At 47.4% G+C, this 24,269-nt stretch overlaps 1 protein-coding gene across 3 annotated transcripts in view; it reads right to left on the reverse strand.

The window, feature by feature from the left end:
• Positions 1-24,269, reverse strand: part of Arfgef2 (ADP ribosylation factor guanine nucleotide exchange factor 2) — an 83,702-nt gene that overhangs the window by 22,812 nt on the left and 36,621 nt on the right. For all 3 annotated transcript variants that reach the window (XR_003711701.1, XM_028769524.1, XM_028769523.1), the window contains exons 10-28: positions 22,781-23,015; positions 22,037-22,136; positions 20,555-20,694; positions 18,858-18,966; positions 17,268-17,451; positions 14,586-14,697; positions 13,902-14,107; positions 11,654-11,738; positions 11,372-11,543; positions 10,347-10,498; positions 8,749-8,877; positions 7,592-7,750; positions 6,677-6,824; positions 5,464-5,563; positions 5,273-5,313; positions 5,002-5,171; positions 3,231-3,382; positions 1,892-2,064; positions 649-809 (exon numbers count right to left, since the gene is read on the reverse strand). Coding sequence is in view for 2 of the 3 variants with exons in the window: in XM_028769524.1 (XP_028625357.1) it covers positions 649-809; positions 1,892-2,064; positions 3,231-3,382; positions 5,002-5,171; positions 5,273-5,313; positions 5,464-5,563; positions 6,677-6,824; positions 7,592-7,750; positions 8,749-8,877; positions 10,347-10,498; positions 11,372-11,543; positions 11,654-11,738; positions 13,902-14,107; positions 14,586-14,697; positions 17,268-17,451; positions 18,858-18,966; positions 20,555-20,694; positions 22,037-22,136; positions 22,781-23,015 (2,728 nt within the window). In the remaining variant the exon portion in view is untranslated. The remainder of the gene's footprint in view (positions 1-648; positions 810-1,891; positions 2,065-3,230; positions 3,383-5,001; positions 5,172-5,272; positions 5,314-5,463; positions 5,564-6,676; positions 6,825-7,591; positions 7,751-8,748; positions 8,878-10,346; positions 10,499-11,371; positions 11,544-11,653; positions 11,739-13,901; positions 14,108-14,585; positions 14,698-17,267; positions 17,452-18,857; positions 18,967-20,554; positions 20,695-22,036; positions 22,137-22,780; positions 23,016-24,269) is intronic.

Genomic DNA, 24,269 nt, shown 5'->3' on the forward strand with positions numbered 1-24,269 from the left:
CAGTGTGCACTGAGTATGTGAGCCTGCAGTGTGCACTGAGTATGAGCTTGGAGTGTGCACTGAGTATGTGAGCCTGCAGTGTGCACTGAGTATGAGCCTGCAGTGTGTACTGAGTATATGAGCCTGCAGTGTGCACTGAGTATGAGCCTGCAGTGTCCACTGAGTATGAGCCTGCAGTGTGTACTGAGTATGAGCTTGCAGTGTGCACTGAGTATGAGCCTGCAGAGACCAGAAGCTGTCTGATCCCTGGAGCTGGAGTTACAGGCAGCTGAGAGCTATATAATGTGGGTGGTGCTGGGATCAAACTCAGGTCCTCTGAAAGGCAGCAAACACTCTTCACCATGTCATTGAAGCCCAATTGTTTCCTTTTCCTTCTTAAGGAACATCTAGCTTCTTGACCTTTCTGCCTAAACATGACAGCTAGGATACTGCCACCTTTTAGGAGGACAGTTTTCGGAGAAAAGTTCAGTATGAAGAACTGCCAGATATAACGGTAAATGCCTGGAATCCCAGCACTCAGCAGACTGAGGCAGAAGGATTGCCTTACGTTTGACGCATGCACATCACTACCAATGGGAAGGGCTTTGTCAGTAGTTTTGGCACCATGTCTTTCTGGCCCGCCCACAGAAGCAAGGAAGGGAGACACACCCGAGGCCTCTCTGAGACATATTTCCCACAGAAGCGGATGAGCCGGATAGCCTCCATGCTGGTGTCAGGGAAAGCTGCGTTGCAGGCAAACTCAGACAAGCACTTCACAGCATCTTGAAAGGAGTCAATGGCTGCAGGGAAGTGGTGCTGAAAGATCGTCGCTGGGGAGACAAAAGGCAACAAGGTTTGGAAATGGACGTCAGGGACAACTGCCTTTGAGAATCCCATCACACCGGGGCTGCTGGAGAAGGCTTCTCATAACTGACATACTTCCTTTGTGCCTCAATTTCCTCTTTGATAAAATAGAGGAAACAAAGTCTCAGTAGTTTTGTCTGCAATGTCCATGAACACAACTATGGAATACTAAACATCTGTTCCCAGGGGAAACAGGAGTTTCCCATGACCCCGTCTTACTCATCAACCAGTGACCAAGAGCTTGTCTGTGTTTTTGTTTAAGATTATATATATGTGTGTGTGTGTGTGTGTGTGTGTGTGTGTGTGTGTGTGTGAACTATCTTCAGATGCACCAGAAGAGGGCATCAGATTCCATTACAGATGGTTGTGAGCCACCATGTGGTTGCTGGGAATTTAACTCGGGACCTCTGGAAGAGCAGTCAGTGTTCTTAACCGCTGAGCCGTCTCTCCAGCCCCCTTTGTTCTTGACACTTTGTCTAACAGGCACTGTTAAGACATCAGAACTAAACCAACAGTCAACAGCACCACAACTCCCACCTGCAGCAAGCTTGTATTTCTGTACAAGACACATCAATACATACTCTGGGCTCAGCATCATGCTCTGGGCCAGTTTCAAAGTGAAATCGCCAACAGAAAGCATGAAAAGGTGGAAACCGTGGTCCGTGGCAGACTGTAGAAAGGACCTCTGCATGCCATGAGGGGAGAGCCACCTTAGTCTACCTCAGCTCAGAGTGCATCTTGGTGACTTGGGTTTTCTGCTCTTTTACATACTCTTGTGTTCTCAAAAGACAACAAAAGCAGAGGGAGAGGGGTGGGGTTAGGTCCACCTTGTGGACCAGACATGAGACTTGCTAGAATTGAGAACTGACTGTATCTCATTCTCTAGACTGTTGTAAAGATGAACACATGCCAAGTGCTTTCAACCGTGCCAGCATGTTTATCTCATCACAGCAAGGAAGTCCCCACAACACTAAGATGGACAACTAAGAAGAGGTCATGTGCTAGACTTCAAGTGAGAGGTCAGCCAGGTGGGAACTGAGACACTTACAGACGATATGGCCTGTGGTTTTGAAGGCCAGCTCCACAATGTTCCCATCATGGTCAGAGGCGGCCTGGTGGAACACAGCAAAGATGTTCTTCCAGCCTGAGCGGATGTTGGCTGCCTGGGAGCTCACCATCTGGGCGATGCATCGGATCACCATGTCCCGGATGGTCGGGGACCTGGCGAGAGGTGGGAGGGTGGGAAGATAGAGACACTCTGCCCTCTCATCACATGAGAAAACTAGGTTTGAAAGCACATCATAGTGCATACTCGCTTGTCTCAGCTCTCCTATCCCACTCTGGAATCCGAGTGAGCACCCTGCAACTGTAAGGTTACTGAGAAAGTGCTACTCAATGTTAGACAGAATCACAGAATGGAGGGATCTGGGTTTATAAGGATTTGGGCTGTGGACCAGAGTTGGGGCTGGGAATCTCTGACTTCTTGCTCAACAATATACTGCCTGTGGCTGAAGCCACTCTGTTGGCTTTTATGCCTTGCCCACATTTCAGTCAGGAAGTCACCATGCTACCAAATCTTTGAAACAAGGTCTATGTTCATGCTAAACACACAACAAGGATTGGAGATATGGTATTTTACATTTAATAGTACGTGATGCTAGGATGAATGGTTCAGTCCCTGCCACTGCAGCAAGTTAGACACATAGTGCCTAAACACTTGTGATGGATTTGCATGCATGCCGGCAAAGCTAGGAAGCCTCACAGTCATGGGCAAACTCTGGTCTCTCACAGGTGGGAAGAAGCAGGCTGCACAGGCCGGTGTTCACTGACCACACAGCAGCCACTTGGAGGAGGCAAAGGGAAAGCCCACAAAGTAAAAATGTGACTGGCAGCAAAGAAGGGGCGACTTCGAAACCTCATAAAACAGGATTTCAGGTTGTTTTCTACACAGAATTTTCCAATTTCTTGGAGATGTGTATATATGTATTTATACAAGTACACACATATATGTATGTATATCTGTGTGTGTGTGGGGGGGGGGAGATACATGCTGGCGATTAAACCAGAACTTCAGACATTCTAAGCAGGGGCTAAGATAATCCCAATTCTTTGAACTATGCATTGATAAAAGGAGTTTTTATCCATTTGTTCAACACTACCACCAAGAAGACAGAAGACAGGTCATCACGCGGTTAGTGGTGAGACAGACTTTTAGACACCGACAGGGAATGAGGCCCAGGCCCTCACAATGATGTGCACTACCTGTTTTCACAATGATGTGCACTACCTGTTTTCACAATGATGTGCACTACCTGTTTTCACAATGATGTGCACTACCTGTTTTCACAATGATGTGCACTACCTGTTTTCACAATGATGTGCACTACCTGTTTTTCTTCATAATATGTTCAAACGGCCTCAGAAAATCCTTCTGAAACCGGAAGTTGGCTAATTCTCCCTTCTCCAGAAACTTCATGGAGAGTTGCCGCAGTGAGTCAACAGCAAAGATGGCCACATCTTCATTGGGGTTACAGCCGACCTGGCAGGACAGGGAGCGAAAAGCTGGTTCAGCAGAACAGCAAAGTCAAGCAGTCCCTGCAATCTCTGCGGGACGCACATCTAGAGACAGAAAATGCTGCTTCTTGGCTGAGGGGGGTCCAATGTTGTGCAGGGGTCACAATGGAAGACCCACAAGCCCCTGCCTCCTTCCTTGGCTGGGAATACAAGTGCACCGCATGGCAGCATGTGCTTGCTCTTTCTTTCCTTTTAGGGATTGGTTATTTTGGGTACGTATGTGGTATGCACACGTGGAGGGGAGAGGCTGGAGTCAGGTGTGTTCCTCTGCTGTTTTCCACCTTATCGTCTGAGCCAAGGTTGCTGCTAATCCTGAGCCCACTGATTGGCTAGATGGGCTGGCCAGTGAGCTCTCAGGAGCTTGTGTCTGCCACTCCCTGGGGTCACAAATGTGCCCTGCCTAGTCCAGCCTGTCTGTGGGTTCTCGGATCAAACACAGGTGCTCATGTTTGCATGACAGGAACTCAAGAAGGAGTCACGGCTCCAGCCCTCTCAACAGAATGAAACCTTGAGTAGAGAAGTATAGTCATGCTGGCCTACACCCGCAGCTAACTGATTTAGAATGGCTATCCTGGATGTCTTTTGGCTTGTCTCTGACTTACAAACAAGTGACAGTTTTAACAGTAGCAATGGGGGCCTGTGTGTAAGGAATTCTGATGCTCAACAGTGTGTGAGCATGGCTTTACCGTGGGTGGCAGGAAGGGACCACAGGGCTCCCCATGGCATCAAGCCCAGCAGGGGTCCAGCTACTATAGTAACATTTGTGGTGTTAGCCTTTCCTGGATACGGGTTATTTTTAAAACAGAGGAGCAATAATATGTGCATGGCTGTGCATGGTGGTGCATGCCCTTCATCTCCACACTTGGGAGAGAGAGGCAGCAGTATCTTCTGTGGGTTTCAAGTCAACCTGATCTACATAATGAGATCCAGGACAGCAGAGATACATAGTGAAACTGCCTCAAAGACCTTTAAAAAAAAGAAAGAGAAAAAAAAAAGGGAAAAAGAAAAAAGAAAAGGGGAGGGGTCATGTATCCAGGCTGGCCTAGACTGTGTTCCACAGCTACTGATAACCATCATCCCATGATGGATTACAGGCATACCCCACCATGTCCTGTGTATGCAGTGCTGGGGACTGAACTTAGGACTTTGTGCATGGTAGACAAGCACTTTCTATCAACTGAGCTATAGTCTCAGCCATGGATATGAGTTAATATAGTATTTATTTTATTTTCATTTATTTTATGTATGTGAGTACACTGTCCCCCACTAAAAGAGGGCATCAGATCCCATTACAGATGGTTGTGAGCCACCATGGGAATTGAACTCATGACCTCTGGAAGAGCAGTCAGTGCTCTTAACCATCTCTCTAGCCCACCACTGGACTTTTAATTCATTTTACACGACTCCTATCCAAATATAGGCACAGCTTTGCTCCTATCAAACTGTCCATGATTTCACAGGGAGAAAATGAACGGATGACAAACCTCCCAGATGGGGCCAACTCCTCCCATTACATCCTTCATGAACCTAGCCCCTGCTGTCCTTCAGTGGCCGCTAAAGTGGTCTTTAAGTGCAGGCAGTTACCTTATTGAAGTGATCTCCAATGACATGCCATATCCGAGACCACTGCAACCGGATCCGGTTCATGTTGTAGTAGGATATTTCCACAATCTTCTGCAAGCTGAACATTCGAGGATGGTGGGGAGAAGCCAGCTCATCCATGGACACAGCACACAGCCAGCGGACAAAGTCAACTACAGGGGAGAGACAGCAACACATGGGAAGCCCAGTTGGTGACATTCACACAATTACAATGGGAGGCGTATATTGTTGGCACAAAAGTCAAGATACATACCTATTGCATTTCCATCCAGTCTGGTAGAGCCAGTAAAAATTCTAGAGGGGGAAATTGAAATTTCTCAAGTACTCAGAAAAGGCAGAGAGGAAACATAAGCAGTCACACAGATTAGAAACCACCACACCCAGAAGCTAACACGTGATGTCAGGCACTCTCGGTGCAGCATCACTGGAGAACACAGTCATCACCTGTCAACTGCGACAACCACACTCTGTGAGCTGGTTTCACCAACAGACTCCTGGAAGCTGGCCATCTGTCTTTTGTCCACACCACCACTCACCAAATTACCTAAAACATAACACAAAATCAGGAGGACTATCAGGAGGACTCCAGGCACCATCCAGTAATCAGAACGAAGTACCCAGGCTGAGCACAGTGGGGCACACTTATATTCTTAGCACACCAGAGGCAGAAGCATAAGAATCAGAAGTTTAAGGCCAACCTCTGCTACATTAGTAAGTCTGAGGCCAGCTCAGGCTACTGGAAACTTTGCCTCAAAAAAGAAAAGAAAAGCACACAAACAATGGGAAGTGCCCTTTGCCTCAGGCACATACAAAGGCCATGAATGAGAACCAGGAAGCAAGTAGAACCAGAAGCAAGAACAGACTCAGCTCCACTGCAGACAGAGTAAGGAGCTTACAGTCTGGGATTAACATAGACCCTTACTGCAGACTCTCTTGCCTGTAGGCAATCCCCCAATGCTTAGGAAACAAACTTGATGCAAGTGAGTAGTCCAGGACTCCTAGAAAACAGTGGCTCTTCTGCTGGACACTGGTGGGCTGTGCAGGATTTAACTGCAGTCATCGTCCAGGGCACAAAGAAGTAGGTGCTGTCACTGCCTGTGTCCCCAGACCTTGAACTGCAGTGGCTGCCCTGGCTGCTCCACTGTACTGCACCCAGCAGCCTAGGCTACTTCCATGCCACGTGACTCTGTCACATCATTTTCCCCGTGCTTCAGTTTTCTGAGTTTGCACGATGGGCAGGTGGCAGTCCTCGTCTCGTCGGGTCACTGGGGGAGCCAAATGAGCTCACATAGATAAACTGGGTGAGGCGCAGACACACATATGCCTGGCACGGCTGCTCACCACACTGACTATTAGTGTCACTACAACGTGGACCAGAGTCCTTCAGCTCACAGCAGAGATGGGGACAACTATTTACTCTGAGACCACAGGCAGGACAGTGAAGGCCCTACTGCAGGGAGTCTCAGCATGGCCCTTGGTGGAGAAGGAACAGGAACCACCATGCTCACACTGGGAAAACACATGCTTTTACTCAATCACAACAAGACAGCTGAAGTAGCATGCCTGTGGAATTCACAGACAGTCCTGGTGTGACAAGAAGAGCTTCATTACTGTTAACTTGTGATTCTGTGCTGGCCAACTGGGGCTGTTATCTTACCGAGGCCAAGACCCATGAATTCTTCTCCTGCCAGACTGTGGCCTTTCAGGCTCCCTTCTCTTTCCCGTCCAGAGCCAGAAAGGTAGCGAGTCTTCACCCCAGTTCCTATCAGCTGAGCAAGCTCCAGCTGGCTGATGCATTTCAAGATCTACAAAAGAGAAGGTGCGAGACGTGAGGCCTTGCTTCGGGCCAGAGGAGAGTTCAGTCTTTGGTCAGTCACTGTGTACAAATGTGAACAACAGACAGGAGAACCGGAAAGCTGGGCTCCACACATACACAATCACATGTGTATCTGCAAACCTCACCGAGTGCTCAACAGAGACAGACACTGGCTGGAGCAGGCCTCTCTTTCCCATGCCACTCAACCTGTGTGCTCAGACCTAGGTCGTGCTCCCCAACTCTGTCTCTCAGACTGCACATGGCCTCCCTGGCTTCCACACTTTTCTGGGCCGTCTCTCACTTGGCCTGGGGTCTGTGCATTTCTGTTCTTTCTGTCTGGAATGCCACTTCACCTGCTCATTCCTTCAGCAGTGAGCAGATGTGTGTGCCCCTTACCAAGATATCTCTCTCTCTCTCTCTCTCTCTCTCTCTCTCTCTCTCTCTCTCTCTCTCTCTCTCTCTCTCTTTTTAGGTTTTTCAAGACAGGGTTTCTCTGTGTAGCCCTGGCTGTCCTGGAACTCACTCTGTAGACCAGGCTGGCCTTGAACTCAGAAATCCGCCTCCCTCTGCCTCCCAAGTGCTGGGATTAAAGGTGTGCGCGCCACCACTGCTCCGCAAGATGACTCTCTTAAAGGGCACCTTTCAGATTCATGAGGTAAAGGAAGGCTTCACTTTACCAGCCATCCAACTGAGCAGGAGATAAAAGGAACCAGAGACCTAGAGTCATGTTGAGCAAAGGCGCGCAGAGACGTTTACCTCGTGCCAGGAGGTGCCAAGGTAGTTGCCATCGGTGTGAGCCACAGTGATGAGAGTCTTTATGGAGTCGATGTTTTTCTGCTTCATCTCTGTGATGCTGGAGCTGGCTGTCAGCAGGGAGAAGCGAGCGAGGGCCTGAACATAGGCATCTCGTTCCAGCTGAAAGAGAAGCCCAAGGAGCGCTGGGACTCACTCATATGGTGGGCTGGTGCACAGAGCTTTACTGCTATTTCCAAATGCACACAGTAGGCTTTTGATGCACCAGGATTCAGCCATCCCACGCTGGCATGCTTCTACCACTGGACCAGCTGAGGCTTGCTGTGCCCAACTACACCTGAGAACTAGCTCTTTGCAGTGACCTCAACCGTACACTGTCTACCTCGCCCACGTTCCAATGTCTCTGCTGGATGCCAAGACTATGGCATAAGCGCTAACATTTACAACAGTCCTGTGAGGGGTATAAATGAAGAGACAAGATGTGACTTCGAGTTTGGAGGGCCAACACCTTCAGGCTGGAGAAGTGACAAAGTAGATCTTGAAACCCAGCTTCAGAACCTTCAGAACCATCAAAAGAAAGAAGGCTGGGGACAGAAGACTTAAGTTTTCTGAACAAACCCCGGGGCAGATTTTCACTGACCTAGAAGCAAGGAGTACGAAGGACCAACCTTGTGACTACAAAACAGCTCAAAGACTGCACTGATTTGTTTAATGTTTCAGGATTCAAACAAGGTTTATAGAAACATCAATGCTGTATTCAACCATCTGCCTTTCCAGAGCAGGCTGGGAGACAGGGAAATCATAGAAACAATGGCTCACACAAAGCAGCAGCCACTGTGGAAATGCTGAGGACGAAATGGAGGGCTTCAGCCAGCTGATCACACCACACACTTTTGTAGGGAGCTATGGCCTCAGTCAGACACGTAAGTATCAGGGTAGGTCACTGTGACAGGTGGACAAAGAGGCTCCTTTGTCTTTGTTAGTCAGTTTTAATCTGGACCCCAGTATTCTCCCCACTGGAGCATTGTTAGCCCAAAGCCATGGGTTGTTCTCAGTGGGCATGAGTAAGTGGTTTGCCAAAACATTTGGTCAACTGGAAATTCCTGGTAGTTTCAAAGCTTTAACAATCTAAACACACACACACATTCACTTCTACCTACCTGCATTCCAAAGATGCAGGCAATGCGGACTGCACACCTGATGCCTTCCAAACACAGGGAGGCCACCTCCGTATCGTCACAGTTCTGCAGGCCAATGCTATAGGCTGCCAGCAGCGGCGTCCACACCAGCTGCCGAGGAAGCAAGTTTCAATAACACCCAGAATTTCACATGGCAAAGAGCATTCAGAGTATACCACGTCCATTACAGGAATAGCCAAGATGTCAGGTCTACTGCAGCCTGACTTCGGTCTATTTCAGTCACAGTATAAAACAGTTCCTATAGACTATGGTCATATAAATGTACTATTTAGTAAATGGGCGGTTAACATTTGCACCTATAGCACACATCACTAGGAACTCAAAGATGGTCTCTTTCCCTGATGACTGTACATAGGGATTGAGATTCAGGTTTTTAAAGATTTATTTTATGAATATGAGTGTTTTGTTTACATGTATGTGTGTGTCCTGTTAGTGCCTGGTGACCACTGAGGTAGAAGACAGTATTATATTCCCCTGAAACAGGAGCTGTAGATGGCTGCTAGGAACAGACACTGGCCCTCTGCAAGAGCAGCCAGTGCACTTAAGTGCTGAGCACCTCACTAGTCCCGCAGAATCAGTTCTTACACAGCTAGAAACAACCAGAAGCTGGCATGCAGATCAAGCATGTGAGTGAGCTGCCTTTAATCGGTAAAACAAAATGGGTCTCTGTGAGTCAGAGGCCAGCCTGGTCTACATAACAGTTCCAGGACAGTCAAAGCCACATAGTGAGGCCCTGTCTCAAAAAAACAAAAGGAAACGAAAACAGAGAAAAAGGCTGTTGGAGAATACCTCAGTGGGTAAAGACTTGTCTGCCACGCCAGATAACACAAATTTAGTACTGGGAAGAACTGACTGCAGCATGTTGACCTCTGACCTCCACAGGCAGGCTGGGGCAAACACACACCACAGTTTAAAATTACATTCCTTATTTACGTGTGTGTGCGTGCGTGTGTTTTCTAAACATTTAAAAGTGTTCAGACTATGTCTTTTCTTGCACTTCATCTTACCTTGAAGCCAATAAGGTAGGTGAGTTGTCACCCTAAAACTGGCCTCGTAGGCTGGGAGAGACCAGTGAGTAAGGGCACTTCCTCCAAGTCTGAGGCCTGATGTCAACCCTAGGGCCCATGTGATAATGGAAGAGTTCTCATTCCTATAGGCTACCAGCTCACCCCTACATTCCACACTGTGTACACACATAAAAGTCACTGTAAAAACAAAAGGGCCCTCTCAGAGTGTCATCCCCCGAACAATGATTAACTCACTCCATCCCCAGGAAACCATCAGGGCGCTCCATCCTCATCCGCACTGACAGAGAATGAACAGAGAGAGAACTACCTGACCAAGGCCACATGGTGGCACAGTAGCAAAGCCAAGACTCAAACCCAGACAGCCAGACAGCAGAGGCCATCCATGACTGACATCCATGACTGAGCTGGCACCCGCAGAAGCCAGTCTCTGGTCTTTCCTCTCCATTCTTCCACTGAGATCTGCCCTACACTTTATAGCAGGCCAACTGCAGAATCAGGCTTGGCAACACGCTAACTTCCTAGGACACTCACTTTGAACATTGGCCGGACATGGTCCAAGTGTGTGGCACTGGTAAACGGAGCTTTGGCATGGCTCACGGCCTCCATCAGAGCTTTGGCTGTCTTAGCCATCTGCTCCATTTCCATGTTGTACAGCAGCCTCCGCTGCTTTTCACTAGCCACACCTGCAAGGAAACAAGACACACACAGTGTTTGCCCTGTGCCAGGGACTGCCTCAAAAGCCTAACTAACTCACAGATTCCTCCATCAGCTTGTGAACCTGTTACAAATGTTACCGTTTTACAGAGAGGGACAATGAAGCAGAATGGTTAGGAGGGCCTGCTCGCCGGGAGCTGGGGGGTTGTAAGTAATAGCTTAAGTGTGGCCCAAGGGGTGAGCCAGTAGACCCCATGCTCGGCACTGCGCCTGAGCTTCTGAGAGACTGACAGCACACACAGGGCTCACTAGGAGTCCCAGCCACATTGATACAGTCACCCTGAGTTACAGTTTGGGGAGGACAATTTTGACAAGGACAATATAGTTCTTAGATTACATATTTTAAATTCCTTCTTGTTATTAATTACAGATCTGGCAAGCATCACATTATGAGGGAACCATATAATCATAATAATTAATTTAATCATATTACTATTCAGGTACCTAGATATGCAAATTAAGTTTATCACCAACAGCATACTTAATCATACTTTCTGATGTACCCAAAGGCAGAGGTGAGCCTGCCCCCTAGAGAAAGACCTACAAGCAACTGAGGATTGCTCTGAAGAGAACTAGTCTCCCCAGGGCTGAGGGGTCAGCTCTGAAATCATGTACTTACAAGCAACACTAAGCAGCCTCAGCAGGCATGTTTACACATCTGTGTGTTTTTATCTGTGTGTATATGTGACAATAACAATTTAAAGAAAGAGAGGCCATGAATCTGACAGGGAGTGAGGGGAGGCACTGGAAGGGACATAAGAAGGAAGGAAAGGGAATAGGGTGTCCTATTTTAATAACAGACGTTAGTGCTGCCGGCCAAGTATGCAGCAGGCCGGCCTTACTCTGCTTGGTGGATTTTGTTGCAATTGTGTGCTCCTTTGTCTCCTTCATAGCAATCTTCTTGCCTTCTATCTCTTCGTAGATGCTGGACAGATACTCCTCAGGCAGGTCTTTACTATCGTTAATGCCCCGGTTCATTTTAATATACTGCTCTTTTGTCATTTTATTCTTTACCTGAAATTTAAAAAAAAGAAAAGAAACAGAAAAACATTTTTAAAATACTGAAATGGCCCAGCAAGTTCAGCTATGACTGTGGCTGCAGTCTATAAATAGTGGGGATTTACCTGAGGACTGTGCAGGTCTGTAGTTAGCATGATGATGGAGTATGCCAGGACATACGCAGTGTCAGCACTAGCGAACAGGGTTTGCCTGCAAGGAAAAGAACTCAGATAAGAGACACAACCATAGAGAGTGGCATCGTGGGGATGGCACTAGTGGGGATGGCACTAGTGGGGACACAGGCCGCCGAGAGCAGGCCTGCTGGACTGTATGATGGAGCCAGACAGAGTCTTCTGAACAAGAATTATCACCAAACAAGAGTTAACAATCCAGCCACAGAGGGAGCTAACTGAGCCCACGCATCAGAGCTTGGGCATCCCTAGGTAGAGCGGCTTCAAGTAATGTTTAAAAAAGGACTCAAGGCCGGGCGGTGGTGGCGCACGCCTTTAATCCCAGCACTTGGAAGGCAGAGGCAGGCGGATTTCTGAGTTCGAGGCCAGCCTGGTCTACCGAGTGAGTTCCAGGACAGCCAGGGCTACACAGAGAAACCCTGTCTCAAAAAAAACCAAAAAAAAAAAAAAATAAAAAAAAAAATAAAAAAGGACTCAAGGAGCATCCTGGGCCAAGAGTACAGGAAACGAGCACAGGACACCAAGAGATGCTCTCGAAGGTACCAATCCTGCTATGGCTCCTCCTGGGATGGACAACTCTTACGCTTTACATGCCAGGGGCCTCTTGAGCCTCCACTTGAGAGCCTCAACTCTGGCAATGAGGCACCACATAAATTCCTTTTTGGTTATTAGTTATTCACTGTTTCTATTATCCACTGCAGTACTTAACAGAGAAATACAAGGCAAAATATTTATACTGTTTTAAAGTATATGCTTTACAACATTTTTGTTTTAGGTAAGGAAAGCAGACACTAAGCTACATTATGTGTGAACGGAACCTGGAATTCGTCTGTCCAAACTGCCTCACCAGGAAAGAGAAATCCCAAGAAATACAACAAAGGGGGATCTGACAGGGTGAAGCCACTGACTAGGGCAATGGAGCACGGTCTCCAGGTCCGCGCAGGGCCCACTCAAAGTGAGCAACAAGCCATCGCATCTTCTTATCAATCAGTCACATCTGTTAGGTTCCAATGACCAGAGGCTGCCTCTCCTGGCCACACACTGCCAGAGCTGGCACTCATTAATATGACAATGAAACTGACTTGGGACAGAACTGTCACGGACTGTTCCTGGAGCAGTTCCCCAGCATGCTCAGTGCGTTCAGACACTCACAGCTGCCTGTGCAGAGGGGGGCCCGTAACGCCTCAGACATCTTGCCTTGGCTACTTCTTAGTTGACTAATTTTGAATTGGGATGCTAACCCTTTCAGAGCCCCAGCTTTCCTCCTGGAACACCGTAACAGGCCTGGCACTGAGTTAGCATGATGAATGCACAGTGTGTTCTGCTCTCAGCTCCTTCTCCTCCTCCCCAGTCAGTCCTCACTTCTGCTAGGTGTCATGCATTCCACATGCACTCTTTCCACTCCTCACCCCAGTTAGGGCAAACCTTCTCTATTTCCTATGAAAACAGCAACTGACTATTAAGCAACCAAGACTAGGGCTGGTGAGATGGCTCTGCAGGTAAAGGCATTTGCCTCGATGGCCTGAGCTCAATTCCCAGAAATCACATCAAAGTGGAAGGATCAAACTGGTTCCACAGATGTCCTTTAACCTCCACACCCATGTCGTGGCTCACGTTCCTCTACTTCATCAGACACACAAATGTACAATAATAAGAAAAATAAAATTTAAAAACACAAGATAAAAGCAGGTGCTTGTTGGAAGGTTTTAGTAAGTTACTCAGCCACTTCTGAAGTGTATCAGCATGTAACGAAAGAAAACTACGAATTCTACTCCATGCTTGCTGCCCCATGGAGGCTGAATCCAAGGCCTTATGCATCCAGGGCAAGTGCTCTACCACTGAGCTATACCCCAGGCCTTGTTTTTATTTGTTAAGACAAGGTAGCTCAGGCCTATCTCCACCTCTTACCTCTCCTGCTTCTACCCCTTCAGTGTTGGCATGTCCAGCCAGCCATGAGACCTTAGACAAGTTACTTAACCTCTCTGGTCCCCAACCTCCTTGTCTGTAGTACGGGCACACAAATAAGCTTGCTGCAAAATCTCATGTGGGATCCTGCTTAGCAGAGCCTGGCACATAGTAAACAGACATATTAGTGTCTCAGCAGAATTGCAGGGACTAAACTCGAACCTCAAGTCAAGCTAAGCGTCGGCAAAGAGGAAGCAGCAGCTGCCACAGCGCTCACCCTTGGTTACACTCTATGTATCGTGCAGCAAACTTCTCCATCAACCGGTCAATCTTCTGTGCCTCCCCAGGCAGGCGGAAGCCCTCCAGGAATGTCCTCAGGGCTGAGACGAACTCTTTTTCACAGAAGTCCAGTTGGTCCACATAGGCATACATCACCTCCTTGTTAAACCTTGTGCTATCTCCCAGAAACTCGCCAACCTGGGTCTGAAACACAAACATACACTCACATCTAGAAACTGCCAAATATGGCCCACAGCAAAAAAAAAAAAAAAAAAGATGGGGTGAAGGAGGTTGGCAGTGGCTGAAATGCAAAGGCCTAAGTGCCCACAGCAGCTGACTGCTGGGAAGCAGGGAAAGGCTGGACCTGCTTCTATATGTGGGGCAGCCTGTCAGAGAGAAAGAACGAGAAGGAGAAAAAAAATGAAGCTTACATATGGAGAGACAAACACACTCAGCCAGAGAACAGCTTCTAGTAATCCCTCAACCACTTTGGACTCTGATACTGTTCCCCAATGCTGAGCGCATTCTCATCAAGGGATTCTGTCCCATAGCAAAGGACAGCAAGGCCGCAGGAGGCAGGTGCAGAGCAGTCTGCACTCAGGGCCAGGTGTTCTGGAGGTGGAAGCCAGTGAGATGCAACATCAGCCCACAGGGCAACATGCCATACCAGGCCCCAACTTACAGAATCCAACCGCTCCTCCTGATGCAGAAATTGGGCAATGTCTTCTACAGCTGTTCCCAGCATGCCTTGCTCTTGGAGAAACTGGATTCCCCGTTTGGGCTTCTTATTGAAGCTATATCAAAAGGAGGCAGAACACAGGTGGCTTACTTAAAAATTTGGAGAAGAGAGAAAACTAGCATCTGAGGAAAACGGCCATAGAGCACCTTGAATATGAGCTAGCAGCAAGTCAAGTGTTCTATAGCTTCCCCAAATTCTACCATCAAGTTTTTCCCACTAATTCATTATTTATTTACATGTTTACACACGTGATCAAGTATGGAGCTTAGAGGACAACTGCAGGATTTGATTCTCTAGAACCTTTAATCACCAAGGTTGGCAGCAAGCACCTTTCCCACTGAGCCATTTCGCCAGCCATGCTCTGGCTTTGTTTTAGGTTTTTTTGAGACAGGGTCTCATTTTGCAGCCTAGGCTGGCTTCAGATTCACAGAAATCTACCTGCCTCTGCCTCTGGAGTGCTTGGATAAAGTTGTCCATCACTACACTTGGCCTTGTATTTTGTTGAGACATGGTCCCCACTATATTACACAGGCTGGCCTTGAACCCAAGGAAATCCCCCTGTTGAAGACTCCCAAGTTCTGAGACCACAGTGCACCACCGTACCTCCACAGCTCTTAGTTTCTGACCCTCCAACTGCAGGCTTAGCTACCTGTCACCCATGTACACTGAACCCTGGGCACTGAGCTGGGCACAGAGCCACCTGGGATACAGGACGGTGGTAATACAAAGTTCAAACCACCGGTGAGAAGCAGCAAGTAAGGGAATTTCTTTTTCTTAATTTGTTTTTATCTTATGTACATTAGTGTTTTGATACACATGTAAATGTGTGTTTGTTAGATCCCCAGGAACTGGAGTTAGAGGCAGTTGTAAGCTGCTAAATGGGTACTGGGAATTGAACTCCGGTCCTCTGGTAAAGCAGCCAGTGCTCTCAACCACTGAGCCATCTCTCTAACCCCAAGTAAGGAGACCTGTGAGTCAGATAGAGGTGTGTTCTTTCTGACCTCCCCACTTTCCTCTAGCATGTTTGATGGCAGATGACACTGCCACAGTCATCTGAAATGACAGGTGGATCAGAGATGACCAGGAGCCATCCTAACAGCCTCAAACAACCACACTGACATTTCCATCCTTTGTTAAATATACAGTTTAGGTCCTAGATATTTACTTCATGCTTTCTAGTAAGGAGAGGCAGAACTACCGAATGGGTAAGTTTGACATCTGCTAGCTCCTACATGGGAAAGGGATATACAGATGGGCCAGGGCCCTGAAGATGCAATGGGTAAGGACAAGAAAATGAGACTTGTTCAGCCAACGTGGTTTTGGAGGCTCGTGGAGGAAGAATGATGTCCCATGCTTGAGGGATTAAAATGAACAGAGAGCACTGAAAGAGGAGGGTTCTTCACCATGGTGACCAGAGGACTGAAAATAGACAGTGGGCCAGTGTGCGTCAGGGATGAGCCAGGGAGGGGGGCTCAGCTCACGCCACAGAACAGGCAGCTGACAGTGACTTTGGGCAGGGGAGAGGTGAGGCCCAGCTCACGTCACAGAACAGGCAGCCAACAGTGACTTTGGGCAGGGGAGAGGTGAGGTGAGGCTCATGTTGTCAAAGCTCAACCATTGCTCACTGCTCTCTTTGCAGTGAACTCAGTAAAAAGCATTCCTTCAGTTCTAGGGGAAACACATCACCCCAAGGATGGTGAGATAGGAACATAGCTCAGCACTTCCACTCAAGGCCTGAGTACTTCACTTCAACTGTTAAGATAAGGTGCCTGCTCGTTCCTCAAATGTAAATAGCACAGAAGATGAAGTGCTGAGGTGCATGAAACACTAGGGAGAAGCAAAGACTGAGCAATCACCCAATGATGGTGTCATGGTGATGTGCAGAACGCTTAAGTCTCAAACAGGTTTGTCAAAGTATGGTGTCAGCTACAAATTATAAGTGGCTGAGAAAAACCTACCTAGCATAAAGCAAACAGGGTGAGCACTGAGCTTCCCTGGGCACAGACATGTTCCAGGCAGTAGGTGCCTTCTGTTTGTTTGTTTGTTTGTCTCTACTTTCTTCAAGATTTTATTGTTATTTTATGTGTATAGGTGTTCTGCCTACATGTATGTCTGCAAGCTACATGCATGTAGTAACCCTCAGAGGCCAAAAGAGAGCATCAAATCCTCTAGGGTGAGATGGTTGTGTGCTGAACACTGAGCCTAAGGAGAGGACCTCTGGAAGAACAACCTGTGCTCTTAACCAATGAGCCATCTCTCCAGCCTGTTTTATTTTTTGGTGGCTTTGTTTTCTCAGAGTTTACAATGTAGCCCAATCTAGCTTTGAACTCAAGGCCATCCTCCTTCCTCAGCCTCCTAAGGGCTAGGATTAAAAGCCTAAACCACTATGCCTGGTTGTTTTCTGAAGTGTTTTTGTATTAGAACAGGAAATCAAGGTCTGCTGAGTTACATAAAGGCTTCTCCATCCAAGGCATCCCTCTTTCCCTCAGGCACTCCCATGCTCTTCCCTGCCTGGTGGTCAGCAGGCCCTGCACAGGTATTTGACCTGGAGTCAGCCTCCGGTGCTAGAGAAGAAGGAGCTCTGTCAATGGCCCCGAGACGGCCCAGCACCGCAGCCACACTCACAGCTCAATGCCATGCTCAATGATTTCCTTCTGTTGTTTGATGACCTCAAACTGCTCTGGGTCATCCTGAATGGCTGTCTGGGTCCCCGAGGACACTGTGGACTCCACTGATGTCACGCTGCACCGTCTTGCCATGTCAAGGCCTTTTCCGTCCCCCATTTCCTGATCTGGGAGCCTCTCCTGACCTGCAGTGACATAAAAGCAAACAAAACCAGCTAAGCAGAGGGAACAGATGTTGCAGAGCAAGCTCTGGCTTGGGTCCCCTGCTTCCCATCTACCTCAGCAGCAGGCTGGCACCCAAAGGGGCACGGGCGCCAAGACTACCACTTGAAACACATTCTCAGCTTCACTCGGAAACTTATGTTACAAAGAACTCAAAGGAATTCTAAAATCACAAGTAAAGAAAATGCAAAAACAAGGCATTTTAAACAAGCAGGACTTGCCTTACCCAAAATCCAAACTTCCACAACTCTATATAGCTCAAGCAGTGTGGCGCTTGTGCAAAGCATGGACAAACGAATGGACAAGAACAGCAAGATCCAGCCAAACTCTGAACCAGACCCGACTCAGGGTGGTGGCAGGAATGAGGTCAGAAATAGAAGCCCAGGCAGGGCCAGATCATGTCACAGAAAGGGAGGCCTGCAATGTCTTCCTTCATGAAACTCTAGCTCCAGGTACTGACGCCCTTTTCTGTCTGTCAGGGGAACCTACACTTATGTGCATATACTTATACACAGATATATATAATATTTTTTAATCTTAAAAAAAAAATAGGACTGGAGAGCTGGCTCAGCAGTTAAGAGAACTCACTGCCCTTCCAGAGGCCCAGATTTGAGTCCTATATCAAGCAACTTACTCCAGTTCAAGGGATGTGGCACCTCCTCACCCCCCCCCCCACAGCATACAGATACACAGAGAACAAAAATAAATCCCTAAAAATAAATAAACGAGGGCTGGAGAGATGGGTAAGTGATTAAGAGCACTAGTTTCTCTTGAAGAGGACCTGGGTTCAAGTTCCAGAACCTATATGGTGGCCTCTAACTTTCTGTAACTCCAGTTTCAGGGAATCTGACTACCTTTTCTGGCCTCCAGGGTGGGCAAAACACCCAAATACATAAAATAATATTCAAAATAATAATAATTATAAATGAAATAAACTAAATCCTTTGGGTGAGCAGCTCAGTGGTAAATCACTTTACTAGCATACATGAGGTTCTAGGTTCAATCTTTAATACTACAAAAAATAAAAATAAAACAACTTAGCCAGGTGGTGGTGGCACATGCCTTTAATCCCAGTACTCGGGAGGCAAAAGTAGATGGATATCTGTGAGTTCAAGGCCAGCCAGGGCTACAGAGAGAGACTCTGTCTTGAAAAATAAAACAACAAACGCCCCACCTTTCTCCTTCACGTGCTTTTGTCAGAGAATCGTATCACAGCTACAGGGAGATAAATTTAACTCCTCAACATTGCATAAGTTGAAGAGCACAAGCCTTCCAGTGATGGTAGGCTTTAGGACACACGGCTGTCTGGCACAAGCCTTCCAGTGATGGCAGGCTTTAGGACACACGGCTGTCTGGCACAGTCACTCACCCAGGGTGGCCTGGTGGTTGGGATTCACATACAGGTCCTTGCTCCATTCCACCATGCACTTGAGAATGGACACCAGACACTCCAGGCCTTTTTTCCTCAGACTGAGCTCCTAGAGGTGCAAAGTGAAAAGTACAGGGCCTTTACACACTTAGCTGTGGGCATTCTGGGCTCCTGAGCAGTCGTGTGAGGCTTCCAGGAAATCACTAACATTCAGTACGACAGACAAACCCAGGGAACTGTTATGCCTGCATGTGTTAACAGACCATCAAAAAGCCTAGACATCCCTAATGGTATGAGTCCAGTGTGACATGTGTGACTTCCTGTGTCTTTTAAAAACTCCCTGTGTGCGTGTCTGAATGTACATGTGTGCACATCTGTGAATGCCAGAGGACAATTTGAGTACCGTTCTCAAAACTGCCATTCACCTCCTTGGAGCCTCTCACTGGCCTGAAGCTCACTAAAGAAGGTGGACTAGCCGGTCAGCAAACTCAGGGATCTACCTGTTCCCATCTCCTCAGCACACTGGGGCTCTAACTGCCTGCCTTCATGCTCAGCTTTGTACATGAGCTCTAGGGATCAATCTCGGGTCTTCATGACTTCAACACAAGCCCTTCTCCAACTGCTATCTCCCTGGCCCCATTAACTGAATGTTCAAAAGAGTTTAGGGCTGGCAGGCACTATGCCTCGGTAGTTAAGAGTCTCAGCCATGCAATCGTGAGACCCAGATTTGGACCTCAGCACCGTTACAAGCTGGGCGACCAGCTCACGCCTGTACCCATGGCTTTACGAGGGGCATGACGGAGATGCTGGCTTCCTGCCTAGCCAAGGAAATAAGAGCCCCAGGTTCAGGGAGAGGCCCCACTTCAAAGAACAGGCAGAGTGTGCTGCAGGAGGACCTCAGAAAGGAGAAAGGGGAGAAGGAAAGAAAGATCACTCCATTCACTGCTTGTGGAATAAAACACTGTCAGGTAAACAAAATCTGAAAATATTTTAAATAACAAATTCTTCTTACCTTTGATTCTGAAAAAAAGAATCAATTATTTGGCACATGAGTGATTCTGGATAGGACATATACCCTAAAGACTGATAAATGTATTTCATTTTAAGGGATATTACAGATAAATAAGAACACTAATTTTTATTAAGGAGGTGTTTTATTTTGTAATAGGGTCTCAATATATAGGCTAGCCCTGCTTGAAAGTTATGCACCTCCTGCATCCTGAGAGCTGGATGACAGGCCAGTACCACCCCTGCCACACAAATAGAATTTGTTAAATTTTAAAAAATGAGCAAAAGTTCCAACTGACCTATTTAAAAAAACAAAAACAAAACCAAACAAACAAAAAAACCACAAAGCCTCTCTTTAGACTCACAAGGCTTTAGGCAGCACAAATCCTCCTGTGGCCTAAGGACAGCAGCTCTGGCCTTCCTCCAGGGAAAAGCCCAGATGCCAAGACTCTGAACATGGCACTCAGGGACCAAGAACTTCTTGTCTAGGGCACGCTAGTGGGGGCGTTCCCCAACATGGGTGATGTCCTCTCTGTAACTCATCACCTCCTGTCAAGTCAGCAGAAGCTGTGTCTGTGTCTTTTGTTCCCTGACGTAGACGCAGACCTAGTAACAGCACATGACAGCATTCCATGATGGTCACTGAAATGAGTGACCTTTAAAGACAACCATGCACCCTGGTATTTTACCTGCAGAGGTGTCATCCCCAGCTCGTGTCCACTTCTTCCCTGAGCAATTTTGGATAGATCATTTACTAAACGCTCGAAAATGTTAGCAGCATTTAAGTCGCAGTCGTAGTTGACATAAATATCCACAACACACTGGGCATCTTGGAAAGTAACACACACATGTTAGAAACCTGGACAAAGACAGATGGTTATATCCTCCCTCTCCCTCTCTCTTTCCTTCTCCTTCTCCCTCTGTCTCTCTGTCTCTCTCTCTCTCTCTCTCTCTCTCTCTGTTGTTGTACTGAACCCAGGGCTTTATGCATACTAGACAAGACTCTATTGCTAAGCCCAGCTATACTTTTTTTTTTTTCTTTTTTGAGACAGGGTTTCTCTGTCTAGCCCTGGCTGTCCTGGAACTCAGTTCTATAGGCCATGCTAGCCTTAAACTCACAGAGAACCTGCCTGTGTCTGCCTACCAAGTGCTGGGATAAAAGGCATATGCCACCACACCTGGCTCCAGCTATGCTTTCTTATTAAAAGTTTCTCTGCCAAAAATTCAGTAAACTTTTATCCAAGGTGGCCACACTCTAAGTAGGAAATACATGCTGGAAGCATGGGGATAGGGTGAACCTTTTTTTTTTTAATTTTTAAAATTCTTTTTGTTTGTTTTTAAGACAAGAGTTTCTCTATTAGCCCTGCCTGTCTTTCATTTGCTCTGTAGACCAGGCTGCCTCACACTCAAAGAGATCTGGCTGCCTCTGCCTCCCTGAGTGCTGGGGTTAAAAGCCACTACCACCTAGACTCTTTTCTTTTCTCTTTCCTTTTCCTTTTCCTTCCTTCCTTCCTTCCTTCCTTCCTCCCTCCCTCCCTCCCTCCCTCCCTCCCTCCCTCCCTCTCTCTCTCTCTCTCTCTCTCTCTCTTTCTTTCAGCATGTATAAGCTGGGTGCAGTAGTACACGCTTTTAACCTCAGCACTTGGGAGGCAGAGGCAGGGGCATCTCTGCAAGTCTGAAGTCAGCAGGGCTGCTACATACTTAGACTCAGTCTCAAAAAGAAAAAAAAAATGTGTCTATGTACATGTGAAGGGTTTATGCATGTGGGTGCAGTACTTAAAGTAGCCAGAAGATGATGTCAGGTCCCCTGGAGCTAGAGTTACAGGCAGTTATGAGTCACCTGATGCGGGTGCTGGGAACCAAACGTGGGTCCTTTGTAAGAAGAGAAAGGAGCTGGGCTGGGTGGTGTATGCCCCTAATCCAGCACTCAGGAGGCAGAAGGCAGAGTTGAGGCTAGCCTGGTCTGCAGTGTGAGTTCTTAGGAAGAACAAACAGAGCAGGGAGGGCTAGGGCTCTTAGCAGCTGAGAGTCACACCACCCTGTGAAAGGATCTTTAACGCAAGAATCGTCTCACGTCTTCATTAAAAAAACACAAAGAGGAATGGAAGACTGAGTTGTGCTTGGCAGACAAAAGCTTCAGAAGCCATTCTGAATGTTCCAAGTGAACATACCTGCACAAATCCTCGTCAGGGTCTGAATGACCATCCAGCGGTGCTCAAAAGAACTTGTGGACGTTTCTAAAATATTCAGGAAAATCTCTTTGAAAAAGACCTGTACGTTGAAGACAAGGGAAGAGCAGTGAGCAGTCTCCAAGGCCAGGCAAGCCGTCTAGGTGAGGCAGCCTGGGCAGGGGCAGAGCAGGGCTCACACTTGCTGAGGAGCTCGGGAGTCCAGCCTGGTTGGTGGACTGTTGGCAGGGGCTCCACCCAGAGCTGAGGAACTACAACAGGGTACACGTGTTATGATTTGAGAGAAACCAGAAAGTTGTATTTGTGCAATGGAATTTCTCAATCTGACAATTAATCCAAATTATTTCAAACAATTCTGACTCAGACAGACATGGGGTTGGCGGGTCTGAGCTGAGAACACATCATGACCATAAATCTTTGGTGGACACAACTCTTAGGACATGGTCTTTCCCACTCATTCAGAAGTTCCACCAGGAGGGCTATCAAGTAAAGGTACCTCACTACTTAAGTGCTTGGGTTTTGTTTTGTTTTGTTTTGAGACAGGTTCTCATATAGCCCAGCCTGGACCAAGTGAGCTACATAGCCTAGGCTGGCCCTGACTTCCTGATGGCCTCGTTTTTAGCTCAAGAGTTCTGGGATTACAGGCATGTGTCATGGCTGCCTCATAAGCAGACTTCTCAACTGGCATTAATGTCCCCAAATAAAAACACTAACTCAAGTATGTACCTCTATCTGCATTTTCAAGTGCATCTTGAAGTTTGAAAGAAGAGTAAGAAAAATAGCAAGTGAGAGTTCGAAGACATCAGGCACTGAAGACACGCCGTTCTTGGAAAGGGCCACACACAGGTACTGCTTAATGGCAGTGACGAACATCTCATGGCTCCTGAAGACTGGGCCAGCATTCTGTAGCACAGAGAGCAGCAGCTGCAGGGAAACCACCTTGGAACGAAGCTCATGGGACCTGCAGAGAGAATGAAGGACAGTGATGGTACGCAGTATGGAACGCCAGACGTGCTTTTTGTTTGTTTTGAGACAGGGTCTCACTATGTACAGCTGACCTGGCCTCTGCCTGCCAAATATTGGGCACAAACTAAAACTGTATGTTTCCTGAAAAGCCTTTGATCTTTTACCAGCTATGTGACCAAAAATGACCTTTACCTCCTGACTTTCCTGCCTCTACCACCCAAAGACTTATATTACAGGAAAATACACCATGTCCGGCCATGCAGGATCTCCTGAGGGTAATGATTTAAGAAATAAAAACAGCCCCTACATGCCAACAGGATGAAGGCAGGGAGCATGGGATGGGTCCCTCAGAACCTGCAGGCCCTCTGAGAATAAGAGTGGCCAATTCCTACTCCTTTTTGCCTCACCACAACACAGAGTGGGTAATGGGCAGGACCAAGGTGAGAGTTGAGTTTGAAGAGGCAGCTCTAGGCTGTGTCCATGCAGTAATTTCACAAGACTCAGCCCCACACTCTTCATCTGCCATGAGACAGGGCTTGTGATTGTTAATTCTCGAAACCTCGAAGGAGCTAGAGTCACCTAGGAGATAAGCCTTTGGGCATGACTGAGGGATTTCAGATTAAGTTCATTAAGGGGAAGACTGACCCTTAATATTTGTGGTGCCGTTTCATGGGTGAGAGTTCCAGACTGTACAGAAGAGAGGATGGAGCCAAGCTCCAGACTTCGTCATACTCTACTTCCTAACTGTGGATACAAAATGACCAGCCACCTAAAGCTCTTGCTGCCGTGCCTTCCCACCATGGAGATGAACAACTGAGTCCTCAAACTGGGAGACAAAATAAACCTTTAAGTTTTTTAAATCAGGAATTTTGTCACAGCAGTTACATAAGTACTCAATCCTGGGGCCTTTATCCATCAGTCTCAAAGACTCCCCTTACTACTAGATCAAGTCAGAAGTTAAAAAGCCAGAAATCCACCAGGTACGGTAGTTACACATCTTTAAACCCAGCACTTGAATAGCAGAGGCAGGTGAATCTCTGTGAGTTAACAGGCCAGCCTCGTCTATAGAGCAAATTCCAGGCCAGTCAGGGCTACAAAGTGAGACTCTGCATCAAAAAACAAACAAAAAGAATGGTCAGGAATGATGGCTCAGTGATCAAGAGCACTCATTGCCTGAAAGCTCAGGCTCCATTCCCAGCATTTATACAGTGCCTCACAATCATCTGCAACTCCAGTCCCAGGGGATCTG

This window comes from Grammomys surdaster, unplaced genomic scaffold (genome assembly GCF_004785775.1).
Source record: "Grammomys surdaster isolate TR1022 unplaced genomic scaffold, NIH_TR_1.0 193, whole genome shotgun sequence".
Lineage (NCBI taxonomy): Eukaryota > Metazoa > Chordata > Mammalia > Rodentia > Muridae > Grammomys > Grammomys surdaster.